Below are 18,257 nucleotides of genomic sequence, written 5' to 3'. Positions count from 1 at the left end.
TGGGTGTGCCCTATGCACCACCTTTAGTCGTGTTAGGCTCTGCCCTGTGCATGTGGAGGTGAAGTTTGCCCTGTGCAGTACTTTGTTCCTGAGTCCATCCCCTAACTCCCTGCCTCCAATTTCTCCCTTGTATCGTCCAGGGGTGAGTGTACCTCCTCCAGCAGTATTCCATGCATGTCCGCAAAGTTCCCATCTCCTAGCTCGAATGCAGTCAGTGGTCTGTCTAATAGTGAGTGTCCTGGTATCTGGGGGAATGTAGTTGTCTTTGATTTGATTGTTTCTTAGTTTTTAAAATAATCTTTATTGTCACAAGTAGGCTTACATTAACACTGCAATGAAGTTACTGTGAAAAGCCCCTAGTTTCCACATTCTCTATTTGGGTACACTGAGGGAGAATTCAGAACGTCCAAGTTCCTTCCATTTCAGAAGCTGGAACTTGTCCGTGAGTGCCTCTCGGGTTGTTACCCTGCCTTCTACGTACATGCCTCCTACCATCAGAGCCCCTTCGCCCTGTTTCCACCTTTAAAGGGAGGCGGCCATCATCACAGGGGTGGACTTCTGATTGTTGCAGATGGGTCCATAGTGGATATCTCGGTCAATCCAAAGTGGTGTTGCAGTTGGTTCCATGTCCTCAGTGTGGCTCTTACAACTGGTCCTTTTGCGTATCTGGCTGGGGGGATGGGAGTGTGGTCGTGGCCAACGCTCGGAAAGACGTCCCCATAAATAATAATAATAATCGCTTATTGTCACAAGTAAGCTTCAGTGAAGTTACTGTGGAAAGTCCCTAGTTGTCACATTCCGGCGCCTGTTCGGGGAGGCCAGTACGGAATTGAACCCGCGCTGCTGCCATTCTTTGGCATTGCAAGCCAGCTATTTAGCCCACTGTGTTAAACCAGCCCCATGCATGAAAACTTCTCCATTCTGACCATTCTGCTCCCTGTTCCTTGACCCATCCCAGTACTCTTTCTTCAGTGGCCACCCACTGAAGGTTCGGGAGGGCCAGGCCTCCCACGTTCCTCCTTTGTAGGACCTTCTTCCTAATCTTCGGGCTCTCCACCCCCCTCCCACCCCACCCCACACAAACAGCATGATTAATTTCTCAACTGTGGTGAAAAAGGCCTTGGGGATGAAGATCAGGAGGGATCTGAACAGGAAAAGGAATCTGGGCAGTACATTCACCTTGATCGTCTGCATTCTCCCCGCCAGGAAGAGCGGGAGAGAGAGCGAGTCCCACGTCTGTAGGTCTCTTTTTACCTGCTCCACAAATGCATCAGGTTTCATTTGTGGATCCGTGACCAGTCGTGGGCTATTTGGATCCTCAGGCATCGGAACTTGGTCTGGGCCAGCTTGAACAGCAGCCTCCCCCCAAGCTCTGCTACCCTCCCACCCCCGCCCGCGCCCTTGCAGGTCACAGGGAAGATTTTGCACTTGCTCAGATTGAGTTTGTAACCTGAGAAGGCTCTGAACTCTCTCAGGAGTTACATTATTCCTTCCATGTTGGCCAGTGGGTTTGAGACGTAGAGGAGCAGGTCATCCACTTAGAGAGACCGCCAGTGACTCAATTGCCAGGGCAAACAGTAGCGGGGATTAAGGGCATCCCTATTTCGTGCCCCTGTGTAGCCGGACGTATCCAGAGCTGGTGGTGTTTGTCCGTACACTCACCCTGGGAGCACTGTACAGTAGTTTCACCCCAAGAAGTGAACCCTGGCCCAAACCCAAACTGTTTCAGTACCGTTAAGAGATATTTCCATTCGGCCCCATTGAAGGCTTTTCCTGCATCCAGGGAGATGATAAGTCCGGTTTTCTCTCCCTGTTTGGGGTCTTGATCACGTTCAGCAGGCAGGATTATTTATGACTTTTCCCTTTTGGGGGAATCGCACCCTTAATTTGTGACAGCAAGTTATAAAATATCAATTTGTGTATTTGTACTTTAATATTTAATCATTAATTTTTGTGGGTTTTGACATTAAGGCTGGATTTTATAGGATGCCACAGCCCTAATGCCATCACTTCCCACCCCTGTCTTAAAGGTAAGGGAGAAAAGCCACCCAGAATCCTGACAGCTGCCCCATGGCAATTTAACGCTGGGAGCAGTGTTGATTACTTTATGTTTAAGGTGAGACGTGCATCCTTTTCCCAGGAAAAAATCCAGCCTGAAAGAGCTGCCAGCCAATCAGGTGGCAGCAGTTCTGTAGTACCTGCAGTGCCAGTGGGAGTGCTGGCCACTGCTGGGTCTACAGGCAGTCCCACCACGCAGAGAAATAAAATAAAATAAATAATCTTTATTGTCACAAATAGGCTTACATTAACACTGCAATGAAGTTACTGTGAAAAGCCCCTAGTCGCCACATTCCGGTGCTTGTTTGGGTACACAGAGGGGGAATTCAGAATTCTCAGCTGGTATGGGAATTGAACCCACGCTGCTGGCCTTGTTCAGCATCACAAGCCAGCTGTCTAGCCCACTGAGCTAAACCAGCCCCTTAAGCCAGAGTTAGTCCAGGATCAGGAGTCTTGGCAATGGGGGAGGGGAGGGAAAGTGAGGTGGGGGGTCGGGTTCAAGAGGCCAGGGGTGAGGGTGAAAGGGGAATGACCTTGGGGTAGAGGTGCCACCAATCCGCGGGCCCACAAATTAAATCTTCCCCCATCAGGACACCAGTGCTTACAGCTAAAGCTACTGGGGCTTCCTGCATGGTGTGAGCCTACACCAGCCACAGGTAAAATACCCACACGGCAGGATGAAGCCCATAAGTGGCCATTAATTGGTCACTTAGAGACCTCCAGAGCCCAAAGACGGACAAGCTGTGGATGCCAAATGACTGAGTGTCTTTCAGACAGAGATAGATAGGTTCTTGATTAATAAAAGGATCAGGAATATGGGGCGAAGACAGGAGAATGTTGATGAGAAACATGTAAGCCATGATCGAATGTCGGAGCAGACTCGATGGGCCGAAAGGCCTAATTCTGCTGCTGTACCTTATGGTCTTATGGTCTAAGCTGCCTGATACATCTCCTTTGCCATTCTCCCGTAAAATGTCAGACAGGTCATGGCTGGGTGGGTGGGTGACAGGAAGTCCACCTGCTGGATCTTACGTGTCCTGCTGCCTTCAGACCCATCAGCGGAACAGTGTAAAATTCAGCCCAAAGGGAATCAAGAGATATGAGGGTAGTGCAGGAAAGTGGAGTTGAGACGAAAGGTTATTTGTGATCTTAATAAATGGTGGAGATTGTGGGGTGACATTACTCTTCTCCTATTTCCTATGTTCTGATGTCATGGTAGGTTGTAGATTGGAACCACACCGGTAGTATTCATGCACGGTAGCATTGTGGGGGCAGCACGGTAGCATTGTGGATAGCACAAATGCTTCACAGCTCCAGGGTCCCAGGTTCGATTCCGGCTTGGGTCACTGTCTGTGCGGAGTCTGCACATCCTCCCCGTGTGTGCGTGGGTTTCCTCCGGGTGTTCCGGTTTCCTCCCACAGTCCAAAGATGTGCGGGTTAGGTGGATTGGCCATGCTAAATTGCCCATAGTGTCCAAAATTGCCCTTAGTGTAGGGTGGGGTTGCTGGGTTATGGGGTTGGGGTGGCGGTGTGGACCTTGGGTGGGGTGCTCTTTCCAAGAGCCGGTGCGGACTCGATGGGCCGAATGGCCTCCTTCTGCACTGTGAATTCTATAATGATAAATATTAAAGGACTTTGCAGTTTACTGTAAGTGTCTATGATGAGTAGTTTCAATTAATATAATGGATAGTGTGACCATTCTTTGGTAATCTGCTGAGAATGTGTGAATTTTCTATTGTGTTTGTGCCTAGATTGGTCCAGAAGGATGGTTCTGCGCCCAAGCCCAAGCATGTAAAATGATAGTGAGTGCATTGTCTGATAGAGAATGCAGCATTGTTCACTGGCCTTTTGGAGAGGCTTATACATTAGTCAGTAGGATTAAGAACAGAGCTTCAGAATTTCATGAGCAGTAGAACTTTCTAGCCTCTAAAACCATACCCTCATCCCTATGAGTAGGAAATAATCCACCCATGTCCAATCGATTCAAAAACATTGCAGATTCTGCAATAAGTTCAGAACAAAAATCTATATTTAGCAATGTTCTTTGAATAGATCGTTGTAATAACTCTTCTCGTGCTTGCTGCTGTACAGTGATTATATCCACCATGTTTATGCTGAGACTGAGTAATGTAATCTGTATTCAGATTTATATGAGTTTTTTAACCCCCCTCACAGAACCACAGCATTGTTATTGTGCAGAAGGAGGCCATTCGGCCCATCGTGCCAGTCCTGCTCTCCAATCGTGCAGTATGACTTAGTGTCATTCTCTTGCCTTTTCCCCATACACCTGCACGTTGTTTCCAATCAATCAAATAATTATCAAATGCCCTGTTGAATGCCTTGATTGGAACGCCCTCCACCACACGTCCACGCAATGAATTCCTGACCCAAACCATTCGCTAAGTGATAAACCTTTTTCTCACATCACATTTGATTCTTTTGCAAATCACTTTAAATCTGGGCCCTCTCATTCTCCACCCTTTTACGAGCGGGAAGTTTCTCCCTACCTACTTTGTCCAGCCTCCTCATGATTTTGAACACCTCTATCACACCTCCTTTTAGTCTCTTCTCTCCAAGGAAAACAGTCCCAACCTCTGCAATCTATCCTCATAACTGAAGTTTCTTATCCCTGGAATCAGTCTTGTAAACCTCTACTGCACTCTCTCTCCAATGTATTCACACGCTTCCTATAGTGTGGTACCCAGAACTGTACACAATATTCTAGCTGAGGTCTAACTAATGTCTTGTATTTCAGCATAACCTCCTTGCACATGCACTCTATGTCCCGATTAACAATACCCAGGATACTGTATGCTTTACTAACTGCTTTCTTCACCTGTCCTGCTACCTTCAACTGTCTATGTACATAGGTCACTCATCTCCTGCACCCACTTAAGGACTGTACCCCTTATTTTTTTATTGGCTGTCCATGATCTTCCTACCAAAATACATCACATCACACTTCTCGGCATTGAACTTCATCTGCCACCTAATTGCCCACTCCACCAACTTATCTATATCCTATTGAAATTCTAAGCTGTCCTCCTCACAGTTTACAATACTTCCAAGTTTCATGCCATCTGCAAACATTGAAATTGTCCCCTGCACACCTGGATCTAGATGGGGGTGCCCAGTGAAGCACGGTGGCAAAGTGGTTAGCACTGCTGCCTCACGGCGCTGAGAATCTGGGTTCGATCCCAGCTCTGGGTCACTGTCCGTGTGGAGTTTGCACATTCTCCTCGTGTTTGTGTGCGTTTCGCCCCGACAACTCAAAGATGTGCAGGGTAGGTGGATTGGCCACGCTAAATTGCCCCTTAATTGGAAAAAATGAATTGGGCACTCTAAAAAAAAGTTTTAATGGGCAAATGCCCTCGATCTCTTCACTGGGCCATTCAAACCTCAAACATTCCAGGTGACCAAACAGATAGGAGATTTCCCACCACCCCTTAATCCGGAGTCAGTCATTCCCAACAAGGGAGATCAACCAAGGGACACTGAAAAGGTCAAGCAAAAAGATCCACCCAAGATGGCCACCAAACCAAGTCAGAAGACAGGACAAAGGAGAACCACCAGACTCTGTCAGCAAACCAGCTCCACCACCTCCCAAAAGCACTATTGCCATTGAATGTGACTGTGGTGAATCCACCATTGTATTTGTATCTGTGCTGTTGCCCTTGTATTTGTATCTGTGCTATGCTGTTACATAAATTTAAGGTGAAAGGTGGAAGATATAGGAGGGATATCAGAGGTAGGTTCTTTACCCAGAGAGTAGTGGGGGCATGGAATGCACTGCCTGTGGAAGTAGTTGAGGCGGAAACATTAGGGACCTTCAAGCAGCTATTGGATAGGTACATGGATTACGGTAAAATGATATAGTGTAGATTTATTTGTTCTTAAGGGCAGCACGGTAGCATTGTGGATAGCACAATTGCTTCACAGCTCCAGGGTCCCAGGTTCGATTCCGACTTGGGTCACTGTCTGTGCGGAGTCTGCACGTCCTCCCCGTGTCTGCGTGGGTTTCCTCTGGGTGCTCCCGTTTCCTCCCACAGTCCAAAGATGTGCAGGTTAGGTGAATTGGCCAATGATAAATTGCCCTTAATGTCCAAAATTGCCCTTGGTGTTGGGTAGAGGTGTTGAGTTTGGGTAGGGTGCTCTTTCCAAGAGCCGGTGCAGACTCAAAGGGCCGAATGGCCTCCTTCTGCACTGTAAATTCAATGACAATCTATGATTAATCTAGGACAAAGGTTCGGCACAACATCGTGGGCCGAAGGGCCTGTTCTGTGCTGTATTTTCTATGTTCTATGTTCTATGTTGCCCTTGTGGGCTCCTCCTATGGGCCATTGTATGGCATTATCCATGGGGAACAAGTTGGGGCCTGTATGGGCTCCGCCCATGGCTCCCCCCCTTGAAGGGAGGTATAAAGAGCAGTCGACCTGTAGGTGGTTCTCAGTATTGGATCAGTCACAGGCAGGCACTGTTCTAAGTTGATTAAAGCTACGGTTTACTTCTACTCCCGTCTCGAGTGAATTGATGGTCACATCAGTGACCACACCCAAAAGCAAATAAACATGAGGCAAACAAAGACTTAGCCTCAAACTAAGACCGACATTTAACAAAACCAAACAAAACAAAAACTCTAAGCTCATTTTCTAAAAAACTACAATAATGAGCTGCAGCAAACCCTCCAAAACTACCACTGTTATCCAACTCCCTAGTTTTTTTTATATAAATGTTTTTTATTGGGTTTTTGAACAAAGTATATTTACAGTTATGTGCGCAGAATAAAATGTATATATATAGAAGAGAAGAGAAAAAAAAATCAAAAAACAAAATCTGGTACGATATTGTGCACTAGCTGAACAATGGAAACTCTGTAGTTAGCAATATTATTTTTAACAAATAAGTAGGCACCTGTTTGTTTGGGAGAGGGGAGAACTGGGGAGGTATATATACATTTGGATGCTGGAGAAACAATTACATTAGTTATGTCCAATACAGAGAGGGCAATACGAGAATGGATCTGGTGTTGGTGTTGTTACTTGCTTCTCCCGGACGGTTTTCGCTGCCATTGTCGTCGCGCGTTCACCTCCGCTTTGGCCGTTCGTCCCGTCTTTCGCCCGTATTTTCCTTGCTCTCTGTTACTGTATTTGCCAAGTTTGTTATCATTTCACGTGCTCTCCTTCCGGCTATCATTCCTTTGCCTCCCCCCACCGCTCTCTGGTTCTCCTCTATTGTTCCCTGTCTCCTCCCTCTTCCTTCTTCCTCCCCTCCCCCACTTCCCCCCTCCCCCCTCCCCTTCTCCTGTAGTTCGCCTTTCTTTTCTCTTAGGTTTAGATGTTCTCACCCCCCACCGGTCTATCCCTCCCTCTCACGCCTTGGCTACTTTCCCCTGATTTTTGGCTACTTGGCTATTTTTCTGCTTGTTCGTTGGCCACAAACAGGTCCCTGAACAATTGGGTGAATGGCTCCCACGTTCTGTGGAAGCCGTCGTCTGACCCTCGGATGGCGAATTTGATTTTCTCGATTTGGAGAGATTCTGAGAGGTCGGACAGCCAGTCTGCAGCTTTGGGTGGTGCTGCTGACCGCTAGCCCAACAGGATTCTACGGCGGGCGATCAGGGAGGCAAAGGCAAGGGCGTCCGCCCTCCTCCCAGGAATAGATCTGGCTGGTCTGAAACCCCGAAGACCGCCACTTTCGGGCATGGCTGCACCCTCACCCCCACCACCTTGGACACTGCCTCGAAGAAGGCTGTCCAGTACCCCGCAGGTCTGGGGCAAGACCAGAACATGTGGGCATAGTTGGCCAGGCCCCCTTGGCACCGTTCACACCTATCCTCCACCCCCGGAAAGAACCTACACATACGAGTTCTTGTTAAGTGGGCTCTATGTACCACTTTTAGTTGCATCAGGCTGAGCCTTGCACACGTGGAGGCGGAGTTGACCCTATGCAGTGCTTCGCTCCAGAGTCCCCACCCTATTTCAATCCCCAGGTCTTCCTCCCATTTCATTCTTGTTGCTTCCAGTCCGGTGTCGGCCCTTTCTACCAGTCGTTCATACATGTCGCTACAGTTCCCTTTATCTAGGATGCTTGCATCCAACTAACTCCCTCGTTAGCTGGAGAGAAAAAGGAAAAGAAATAAAAAAATATCAAGGCCCCATTTAACTTGCACGTGCCACAAGAATGCGCCAAAAGGAAACCATATATTAATGTAAAGAACAACGCTCCACAGAGTAGAGAATCTGCAGTCAAAGGCAATGACAACACAACCCCAACAAGAACGAGAAATACAAACAATGCAACATGCCTGATTTGTTATGTTGGTGTAACATAAGCGGCTTCCTTGTGGTGCACTTGACAAAGGAAGGTTCAGACGTGGAGATAACTTCAACACGTTTATTAAACTATTTACACTTCTATTACTCGGGTTCGACACTACTGCTAATCTTACTATAGCTACCCAGACTGACTAACCAGCTGCTGCAATCCACGTGGTGGGTCTAATATTGAATCAACCCTGTGCCTGTACTCACTGACTGTCTCCACTGGAAAGAGGCAGATCATGTGTCTGGTGTCCTTTATACATGGGTTGGTGTAATGCCCCCCTGTGGTCGTGTCACCTCCTTGTGTATCGTGAATGTCTATTGGCCATGTCCTATCTACTTGATCTAACCGCGTAACATAACGTACATCCCTGGGCACTGAGGGGCAATTTACCATGGCCAATTCACCGAGCCTGCACATTTTTGGACTGTAGGAGGAAACTGGAGCACCTGGAGGAAACCCAAGCAGACACGGGGAGAACATGCAAATTCCACTCAGACAATGACCGGAATTGAACCTAGGTGCCTGATGCTGTGAGGCACAGGGCTAACCACTGTGCCACCGTGCCACCCTGGGCACATTCTAGGCACAAAGAGAGAGACAGGGAGGACGGTTTCAGCAGCCTGTTTCAGTGCAGCATTGTCTTCAATGGGGCAATCTACCCACCACCCACAACTCCCACTGACCGTGGTGGCCTCTGGCTGTGTGGCTGAAGGCTATTGCTAATAGGGAATTGCCATTCACAGTAAACTGAGCACTTCACAGCTCCCAAGTGGATTCCTGTGGATAGGCATGCTACGTTGCAGGTGGGAGTTATTACCTAATATCCCAATCAGACTGTGAGACCTGGACACTTTGCCTGGAAACTGGAGACTCAACACCACAGATGCAGCAGTCAACATCCGAACAATCAGGGGCTGGGCCTCAGCACTGGGGACATTCCCGCGACTAGAGGGTAGGTGAGTGCACCGGTGAGGGAACCAACACCTGGTCCAGGTAACGTTACAGGAAGGCGTCTAGGGTACAGGGTCTGGTGCCCAGGGTCCCCCACTGTGGCCATAGGTGCTTGGCCATGGCGGGCTGGATGGCACCCTGAGGTATGGCAGGGGATGTGAGGGGGGGGACGAAGGGGGAGCCATGGAGGAATGGAGGGACCCGGGGTTGAAGCCATCGTTGGTTGTCAGTCTCTCACCCTCTATAATTCCTTCCAGATATTACACGAGATGGATGATATTTTAAACCCTGCAGAAGCTGCCCTTGCGGTGCTGCTGGCAGGCCAGGGAGCCAGACCTGGAGAAGGCAGTCCAGCAGTATCGACAGAGGCTTGAGGCAGTGGCCCTTGTGTAGGGCCCTGCCCCACAGCCTGAGGACCATCAGGGCAATGAGAGACCCAGAGGGGGAGGCCGGCGACGGCCCAAGGTGTACGCGTGTCGCTGGTCATTCGAACAGATGATGGACAGCGTGTGCCGCAGGAGGCTCCGTTTCAATAAGGGGACGTCCAGCACCTATGCCATGTCCGTGTGGACTTGGCACAACGTGGAGGAGGAGGATAGCCACTCCTGGTGGTCGTCATGGTCACCGCAGCCTTGAACCTTTACGTCTCAGGATCATTCCAGGGCTTGGGCAGGGACGTGCGGCATTTCACAAGCTGCTGTACACAAGTGCCTCCATGAAGTAACGGAATCCCTGTTTGCCCAAGCAGCTAACTTTGACCTGGACCAAGCCCAAGAGGATGCCCGGGCAGCAGGATTCTCCGCCATCGCCGGGATGTTCCAGGTCCAGGGGGGTAATAGATGGCACACATGTCATCTTGTGCACACCGTGGCATCAGGGGGTGCCCTGCGTTAACAGTAAGGGGTTCCACTGCCTGAACGTTCAGCGCGGGTGCAGCCACCATCTCCAGATCATCCACGTGGTGCAGGCTTGCCAGGGAATGTGCATGCCAGCTACAACCTTGGGCAGTCGAAGATCATTTTTTGTGATCCACCCCAGGATGGCCGGTTGGCTCGTGGAGATAAGGGATGTCCGCTGAGGACCTGGCTAATGATGCCAATATGTAGGTCAGTGACCAATGCAGAGATCTGACACCACGAGGCCCATGTGGCCACCCGGGCTGTCATTGAGCGGTGCATTGGACTGCTCAAATTGCAGTTCCGATGCCTCAACATCTCTGGCGGTGCACTGCAGCACATCCCCCGTTCTACCGAAGTCCGTGGCACCATTGTGGACCACAACCTCTGATTGTTCAACCTTCCCCAGAAAATACCCTGCAGCCACTCTGTGACATCCTAGTGCTTGGCACCAGGGAGGCAACATACCATCCCGGAGTCGCGCCTTAGGCCACAGAAACGCTTGTCTATACCTGAATCCCCTATCACTATTGCTCTTCCTTTCTTCTTCCTCCCTCCTGTGTAGCTGAGTTGTTTATAATGCCACAAACCTGGTTCAGACTGTAATCCTCTGAGGAACCAGTGCCCTCATCAGCTTACAAAATGGAAAACCGATCTGTGAGCGGGACTGCAGAGGACTCCTGTACCACCTGCCTGGTTCTCTTGGACTGCCATCGGCCACCCATTGCCTCTCTGCCTCCAGGCTCCAAAGCTGTGGCATGACCAACTCCCTGAACTTGCTATCCATGGAGCTTCCAGCCTAGAGGATGTGCCCCAGCGACACCAACCCAGGTAAATGGAACATGGCTGCTCTCTCTGGAGCCACAGATCGAACTGAATTAGATTCACCCGCTCGCTCTTCTTAGTGGTGGTTAGTGCCTCGGGGTTTTCTTCTCACCCTTCTCCTTTCTTTACAAGAGATTTGAAGATAAAAACAGCAACTGCTGGAAATACCCAGCAGTTCTGGCAGAATCTGTGGAGAGAGAAACAGAGTTAATGTTTTGATTGGAATATGACTCTCCTTCATAACTGAGGGCAGAATCTGCTGGGCACACCAACTGTGGGAAGATTGTCGAGCAGGGGAACTTAATGTGGCGTGAGGTCAAAAATCAGTTTCCCGATGGTTTTGCAATTCATTTCTTGGGACTTTAAAGGCAGGTTGAGCATCCTGATGAACAATGTCATGAAGCTCTTTTGCATGGATTAACATGTAATCCTGGGTTGTCCATTTCACAACATTGGAAATGTATATTGCGATCGGGAGGAGAATCGCGAGTAATCAAAAAATAAATGTTTGCGGCCGGTGGCGATTCCAATGCCATGCTCTGGTCCCTGACTGCTGCCAATATCGATGTTGCTGCCCTGCACCAGCAGGTCCATGCAAAACCGTCATTTCCATGGATTTAAATATAATTTGCTTGGACACTTCATGCTCCACCCTTCAGCGATGCTCAACCCCTCTGAGGCGGAAATCTCACGGGTGCGAATTACTACAAAGTATTTACAAGCAGGGCCTGGACACCATGGTTGCGAAGGGAGAGCGGGAAGCTAAAAAACACTGGAAAACCCTCAAATATTGTCGGGCTTGCTGGGGGGTGGCTTCCCAGGCCGGGAGCAGTAGCTGGGAGCGACTTGATGCCAAGTCCGTGGACTCGGGGTGACCCCTCAGGATCGGGGTGGCCTGGCCCAGTAGCCATTGCTGCAATATGTGTTTTAAATGTACCCCTTTGGGGCTGCTTACTGACCCATGACCGTTCACACTGCTGAGTGCTGCCTGTGACCCCTGAATGCTCAGAAGGCCTCTGGTCATCTGGGAGCCCACCCAGGCTGTCCCTCTGGACACCCTCATACCCTAGCTGTTTCATCAAGGTGATGGGCTTGGCCAAGCTCAATCAGGGGCCCACCCACTATTTGCACTCCTCAGAAGCACTGCCCCATTGCAGAGGAAGCAGGGGATCAGCAGAGCTCACTCCAACCAAATTACACCTTCACCGTGGCCTTTGGAACCCTCCCTAGTTCTTTGTGTAAAAAACCTGTCTCGTGCATCCCCTTTAAACCCGTGCATTCACGGGGAGAACGTACAAACTCCACGCAAACAGTCACCCGAGGCTGGAATTGAACCCGGGTCCCTTGCGCTGTGAGGAAGGAGTGCTAACCACTGTGCCACTGTGCCGCCCTAACAACCCCCCCATTGTTGCCCATCCCTAACTACCCTCCATTTGAGAGTCAATCACATTGCTGTGGATCTGGAGTCACATGCAGGCCAGACCAGGTAAGGATGGCAGATTTCCTTCCCTAAAGTGCTGAAACCAAGATGGGCTTTAACAACAATCGACAATGGTTTCATGAGCAACATGAGACTCTTAATCTGCCATGGTATGATTTGAACTAGAGGCCAGTGATAATTCCACTGCGTCACCCACATGTTGATTGTCGATGGAACCAGATGCAAAGGCGGAGTGGGGGTCTGACTGGGGCCTGCCAGCCTGGTCCCGACAATGGGGGCGAGGGTCAGGGGAACAATGCACCGTTGGGAAGACCATGAGTGGGGTAATGGTGGGGGTGGGCCTCTGTTGCCCATAGGGTGGGCCTTAAAGGAGGTAAGGGGGCCCACCACCAGGTCAAGCAGTGAAAGCTACTGAACTGCAAATTTAATGCCAGCCTATCCCTGGCACAAGTAAAATCCCAATGGCAACAGGAGGGGGTAGTGAGGTCTCCTGACGCCATCCTCACCAAGGGTAAAATTGCAGCGGGGTGAGTAGGAGCCAGTGGGTGCCAGGAGCAGTGCTCACTGCATGATGGCCAATCTCCCTCCCTGCCTGACCCCCAGTGGCTGTAAAGTCCCAGCCCATGTCTTGCAGAATGGAGTGGGAAGTATGTTGGGGAATGCGATGCCGTCTTCCTGCTTTCCTCCTCCATTTCCCAAATTTTCCGCTGGGCATACATTAGCCTAAATTTGGACCAGCATATTCAAAGGCTACAAGAACATGCTATCTTATGTATCATCCATTAATGTCTCAGCAACCTTAGGAACTATGAACTCTATGTTCTCTTGGCATCCAGCATTCCTATGGCACGTTGTTGGGGCAATTTAATATTTAAAGGGCTGGCACAGAGTTACCCCCCCCCCCCCCCCCCAGCCTACAAAATCAACATTTAAAATATAAATATATACTGCATTTCATCTGCCTCGAGGCTGCAGCTCAGATAGGTAATGGTGCACACTCGACTACTTCAAAGATTTTCTTCCTTTCCCATAATGTATTTTCTAATGTAGACCAGTATTTAAATGACCACGACACCAGCAAATTGACCAGAATCAGGGCCGGACCGTTGGATGGACAGATCTCTCAAACCACCCTAGCCTAAATGCCAGCAGGCAAGTTGGACACTTGTTCCATTTCATCTGACATTCAGGGGATTTTAAGGTAAGTTAGGTTTGTTTCTATTAATCGACAAACCTGGATGTAAAATGTCCCACAGAGATATCAAGGATATTAATGTAATTGTTGAAGTTTTTAAAATGCACTTTATTTTTTTGTTACAGAGCAATTTAAAGCTTCCATACATTTAAAAGAAGGAAATTCTAACAATAAACAACGGGAAACTTCACTGATTCCTGGTCTTGGCTACATGACGACTGGGGAGGAAAGATGCCGAGGACGGCGTAATGTTGTTTTTGATTCTGATTCTGACTATGTGAAATTGGCAAAGCGAGGGGGCATTCCAGGTAAGTTCATGGTCGTTAAAAATATACATTGCTCTCGGAATGGCTCAATGGTATTCACAATGAAGTAAGGCTTACTTCTTCCAAAAACTGCACGTGATGACGTTGAAGAGGGGTGGATGGGCCTCGAACTTCACAGTGTGGCAAAGGAACACAGAATGAAAAGGATATGGAACTAGACAGCCAGATGCTAAATAACATTGGACATGACTAGTTTCCATGTGCCACTACACACCCCTGTTCTAATTTATCCTTCTGCATTTTAGGATTTAACATTAGCGTGGTTGGTAATAGTATATATGAACCTTCTCTCTGCGATCCAACATAAGAACATAAGAACTAGGAGCAGGAGTAGGCCATCTGGCCCCTCGAGCCTGCTCCACCATTCAATGAGATCATGGCTGATCTTTTGTGGACTCAGCTCCACTTTCCGGCCCGAACACAATAACCCTTAATCCCTTTATTCTTCAAAAAACTATCTATCTTTATCTTAAAAACATTTAATGAAGGAGCCTCTACTGCTTCACTGGGCAAGGAGTTCCATAGATTCACAACCCTTTGGGTGAAGAGGTTCCTCCTAAACTCAGTCCTAAATCTACTTCCCCTTATTTTGAGGCTATGCCCCCCTAGTTCTGCTTTCACCCGCCAGTGGAAACAACCTGCCCGCATCTATCCTATCTATTCCCTTCATAATTTTATATGTTTCTATAAGATCCCCCCTCATCCTTCTAAATTCCAACGAGTACAGTCCCAGTCTACTCAACCTCTCCTTGTAATCCAACCCCTTCAGCTCTGGGATTAACCCAGTGAATCTCCTCTACACACCCTCCAGTGCCAGTACGTCCTTTCTCAAGTAAGGTGACCAAAACTGAACACAATATTCCAGGTGTGACCTCACTAACACCTTTACAATTGCAGCATAACCTCCCTAGTCTTAAACTCCATCCCTCTAGCAATGAAGGACAAAATTCCATTTGCCTTCTTAATCACCTGTTGCACCTGTAAACCAACTTTTTGCGACTCATGCACTAGCACTCCCAGGTCTCTCTGCACAGCAGCATGTTTTAATATTTTATCATTTAAATAATAATCCCTTTTGCTGTTATTCCTACCAAAATGGATAACCTCACATTTGTCAACATTGTTTTCCATCTGCCCATTCACTTAGCCTATCCAAATCCCTCTGCAGACTTCCAGTATCCTCTGCACTTTTTGCTTTACCACTTATCTTGGTGTCGTCTGCAAACTTAGACACATTGCCCTGGGTCCCCAACTCCAAATCATCAATGTAAATTATGAACAGTTGTGGGCCCAACACTGATCCCTGAGGGACACCACTAGCTACTGATTGCCAACCAGAGAAACACCCATTAATCCCCACTCTTTGCTTTCTATTAATTAACCAATCCTCTATCCATGCTACTACTTTCCCCTTAATGCCATGCATCTTTATCTTATGCAGCAACCTTTTGTGTGGCACCTTGTCAAAGGCTTTCTGGAAATCCAGATATATCACATCCATTGGCTCCCCATTATCTACCGCACTGGTAATGTCCTCAAAAAATTCCACTAAATTAGTTAGGCACGACCTGCCCTTTATGAACCCATGCTGCATCTGCCCAATGGGACAATTTCCATCCAGATGCCTCGCTATTTCTTCCTTGATGATAGATTCCAGCATCTTCCCTACTACCAAAGTTAAGCTCACTGGCCTATAATTACCCGCTTTCTGCCTACCTCCTTTTTTAAACAGTGGTGTCACGTTTGCTAATTTCCAATCCGCCGGGATCACCCCAGAGTCCAGTGAATTTTGGTAAATTATCACTAGTGCATTTGCAATTTCCCTAGCCATCTCTTTTAGCACTCTGGGATGCATTCCATCAGGGCCAGGAGACTTGTCTACCTTTAGCCCCATTAGCTTGCCCATCACTACCTCCTTGGTGATAACAATCCTCTCAAGGTCCTCACCTGTCATAGCCTCATTTCCATCAGTCACTGGCATGTTATTTGTGTCTTCCACTGTGAAGACCGACCCAAAAAACCTGTTCAGTTCCTCAGCCATTTCCTCATCTCCCATTATTAAATCTCCCTTCTCATCCTCTAAAGGACCAATATTTACCTTAGCCCTCTTTTTTGTTTTATATATTTGTGGAAACATCTTTGCTTGAACACCAAATTTTCACCTTTCAATAAATCTGAGAAAACAGCTGCAAACCTCAGCCTGAATCTTACACAGCTTATACCTAACATTATATAACCCAGCAAAGCGAGATAACAAGCGCCTTTTCACAAACACACTTCATAGTATCAAAGAATCCTTACAGTGCAGAAAGAGGACATTCGACCCATCACGTCTGCACCTCCAAAAGAGCACCCTACCTCGGCCCAATTCCACATCCTATCCCTGTAACTCCACCTAACCCTAAGGAGCAATTTAGCATGGCCAATCCACCTAAACTGCACATCTTTGGGCTGGAGCACCCGGAGGAAACCCATGCAGAAACGGTGAGAAAGTGTAAACTCCACACAGTCACCCAAGGTTGGAATCGAACCCTGGTGCTGTGAGGCAGCAGTGCTAACCACCGTGCCGCTCAGTTTCAGGACGAGTCATAACTGATGCTGGAAACAAGCTCAGAAGGGGCACATAGTGTGATCAGCTGGAAGTATACAACATTGGCCTGAGGCACACAAGAGTAATATCTGAGATATTCCAGGCGAGGAACCATGGTGTCATACATGGCTGACAACACAGGTGAACATAAAGAGGAGTTATATACAAGGAAAAGTGAAATGGGTGTGAGACTATTTGCATCATGTGTTAAACACCTGTGCCACCAATGTGACTCTAATATTGTTTTGCCTTCCTGGCCCATCGCTACGCCTTGGTGCTTCACCAAAATCCACAGCTGAGGTGGAGGCAGCCTGCTGACTACTTCGTCCTGTTGTCTGTGTGGACTTTAGCAGGCATTCTCTGGAGTGCCAAAACATGGAGTGCCCCGGCCTGCTTTGGGTCTATTGCTGTGGGGCAGCTGTACCCTCCTTGGCCTGTGGAGCTGATTCTGATGCGGTCGCAGGAAGAGGGGATTGAGATCGGCTGGACACTACGGGAATCACCTGGTTGAATGGCCATGAGGTATCCAACTGCTGGTCCTCTTCCTTATGGGTGCCCCTAACTGACTTCTTGAGGAGAAAGGGCAACTGGATTGAGATCTAGGTGTCCCACACCTTTCTTGCGTAGCCATTGATGGATGCCACCAAGGGCTACAGAATTGGGGTGCTGCTCTTGCAGCAGTGTAGGACCGAACTCCTGGATCAAGGTCTCCATGGAGGCCACTAACCTGCCAGAGAACAGTGTGTTCTTGTCTGCAATTGGAGGAATACAGCTGATATCCCTTCCTGATGTTCCTGTAATTGTCGCTGCAGCTCCAACTGATTATGACTGAGTTCGGAAGTTCGTCTTCTGACTCGGACTCAACATAATCATGGCTTCGAAGTGCCAGAAATCTCAGGTGACCCTGCCTCTCACAGTTGTGGACCAGTTTGTGCACTGTGCTCATCAGATCGCAATCTCGAGATTGCTCTAGAACTAAGAGTGTTGGGTGAGCACTGTGACTTCAAGGGTCTAAATGGTGCTGTCCTCAGCTTCCTCAACTGAGGCGTTGTCCAGGCTTGAGATGAAGTCTGAGGGCTCTGTGCACTTGGCAGAGGTGCCTATGGAAGAAAGTAGATATAATTAGTGCATGGCAGATGCACTCGATAAACATTTGATTGACTCAGTATGGTTGTCTGATAGATAAGTTGGAGCAGGATTCTCACTTGGGCAATTTGTCCGTTGCCACAAGATGGACCTACATCCTCTCCTGTCAGTTCAATCGCTCTATTCTCAAATTCTGTGTCATGCACTCCACCCCAGCATGGGACCTCTTCCTCCAATTTTGTGCTAGCTTGTCCTTCATGAAGACACTAGGAGAGAGTGTGAGCAGGATGAATGGCAGGCAGTTGATAAGGATGTCTGCCTTGTTTGGGGTCGAATTTACCCATGGACAGGATGAGGACGCGAGCTGCACAGGACATAAGCCCAGAGGGAGTTGTGCGTGTGAGAGATTAAATTGTGATATTCCTTCAGCTCTCAGTGGAATGTTATCCTGCGAGTGGCTGATGGGTTTGTGTGTGTGTGTGAGTTGAGAGTGAAGAACAGGTTGACATACCCTGGCAGAATGGCTGAGATCGCTCATTCTCTTTCTGCACTAGATGGCTGACCT

At 48.5% G+C, this 18,257-nt stretch overlaps 1 protein-coding gene across 5 annotated transcripts in view; it reads left to right on the top strand.

Annotated features, from left to right (window-relative positions):
• The window catches only part of c2h7orf57 (chromosome 2 C7orf57 homolog), a 256,643-nt gene that overhangs the window by 90,137 nt on the left and 148,249 nt on the right, over positions 1-18,257 (top strand). For all 5 annotated transcript variants that reach the window (XM_072475030.1, XM_072475015.1, XM_072475023.1 and 2 more), the window contains exon 3: positions 13,816-13,998. In XM_072475030.1, coding sequence (XP_072331131.1) covers positions 13,816-13,998 — 183 coding nt within the window. The remainder of the gene's footprint in view (positions 1-13,815; positions 13,999-18,257) is intronic.

Source organism: Scyliorhinus torazame, chromosome 2 (assembly GCF_047496885.1).
Source record: "Scyliorhinus torazame isolate Kashiwa2021f chromosome 2, sScyTor2.1, whole genome shotgun sequence".
NCBI classification, from domain to species: domain Eukaryota; kingdom Metazoa; phylum Chordata; class Chondrichthyes; order Carcharhiniformes; family Scyliorhinidae; genus Scyliorhinus; species Scyliorhinus torazame.
This window is presented reverse-complemented; position numbering and strand designations above follow the sequence as displayed.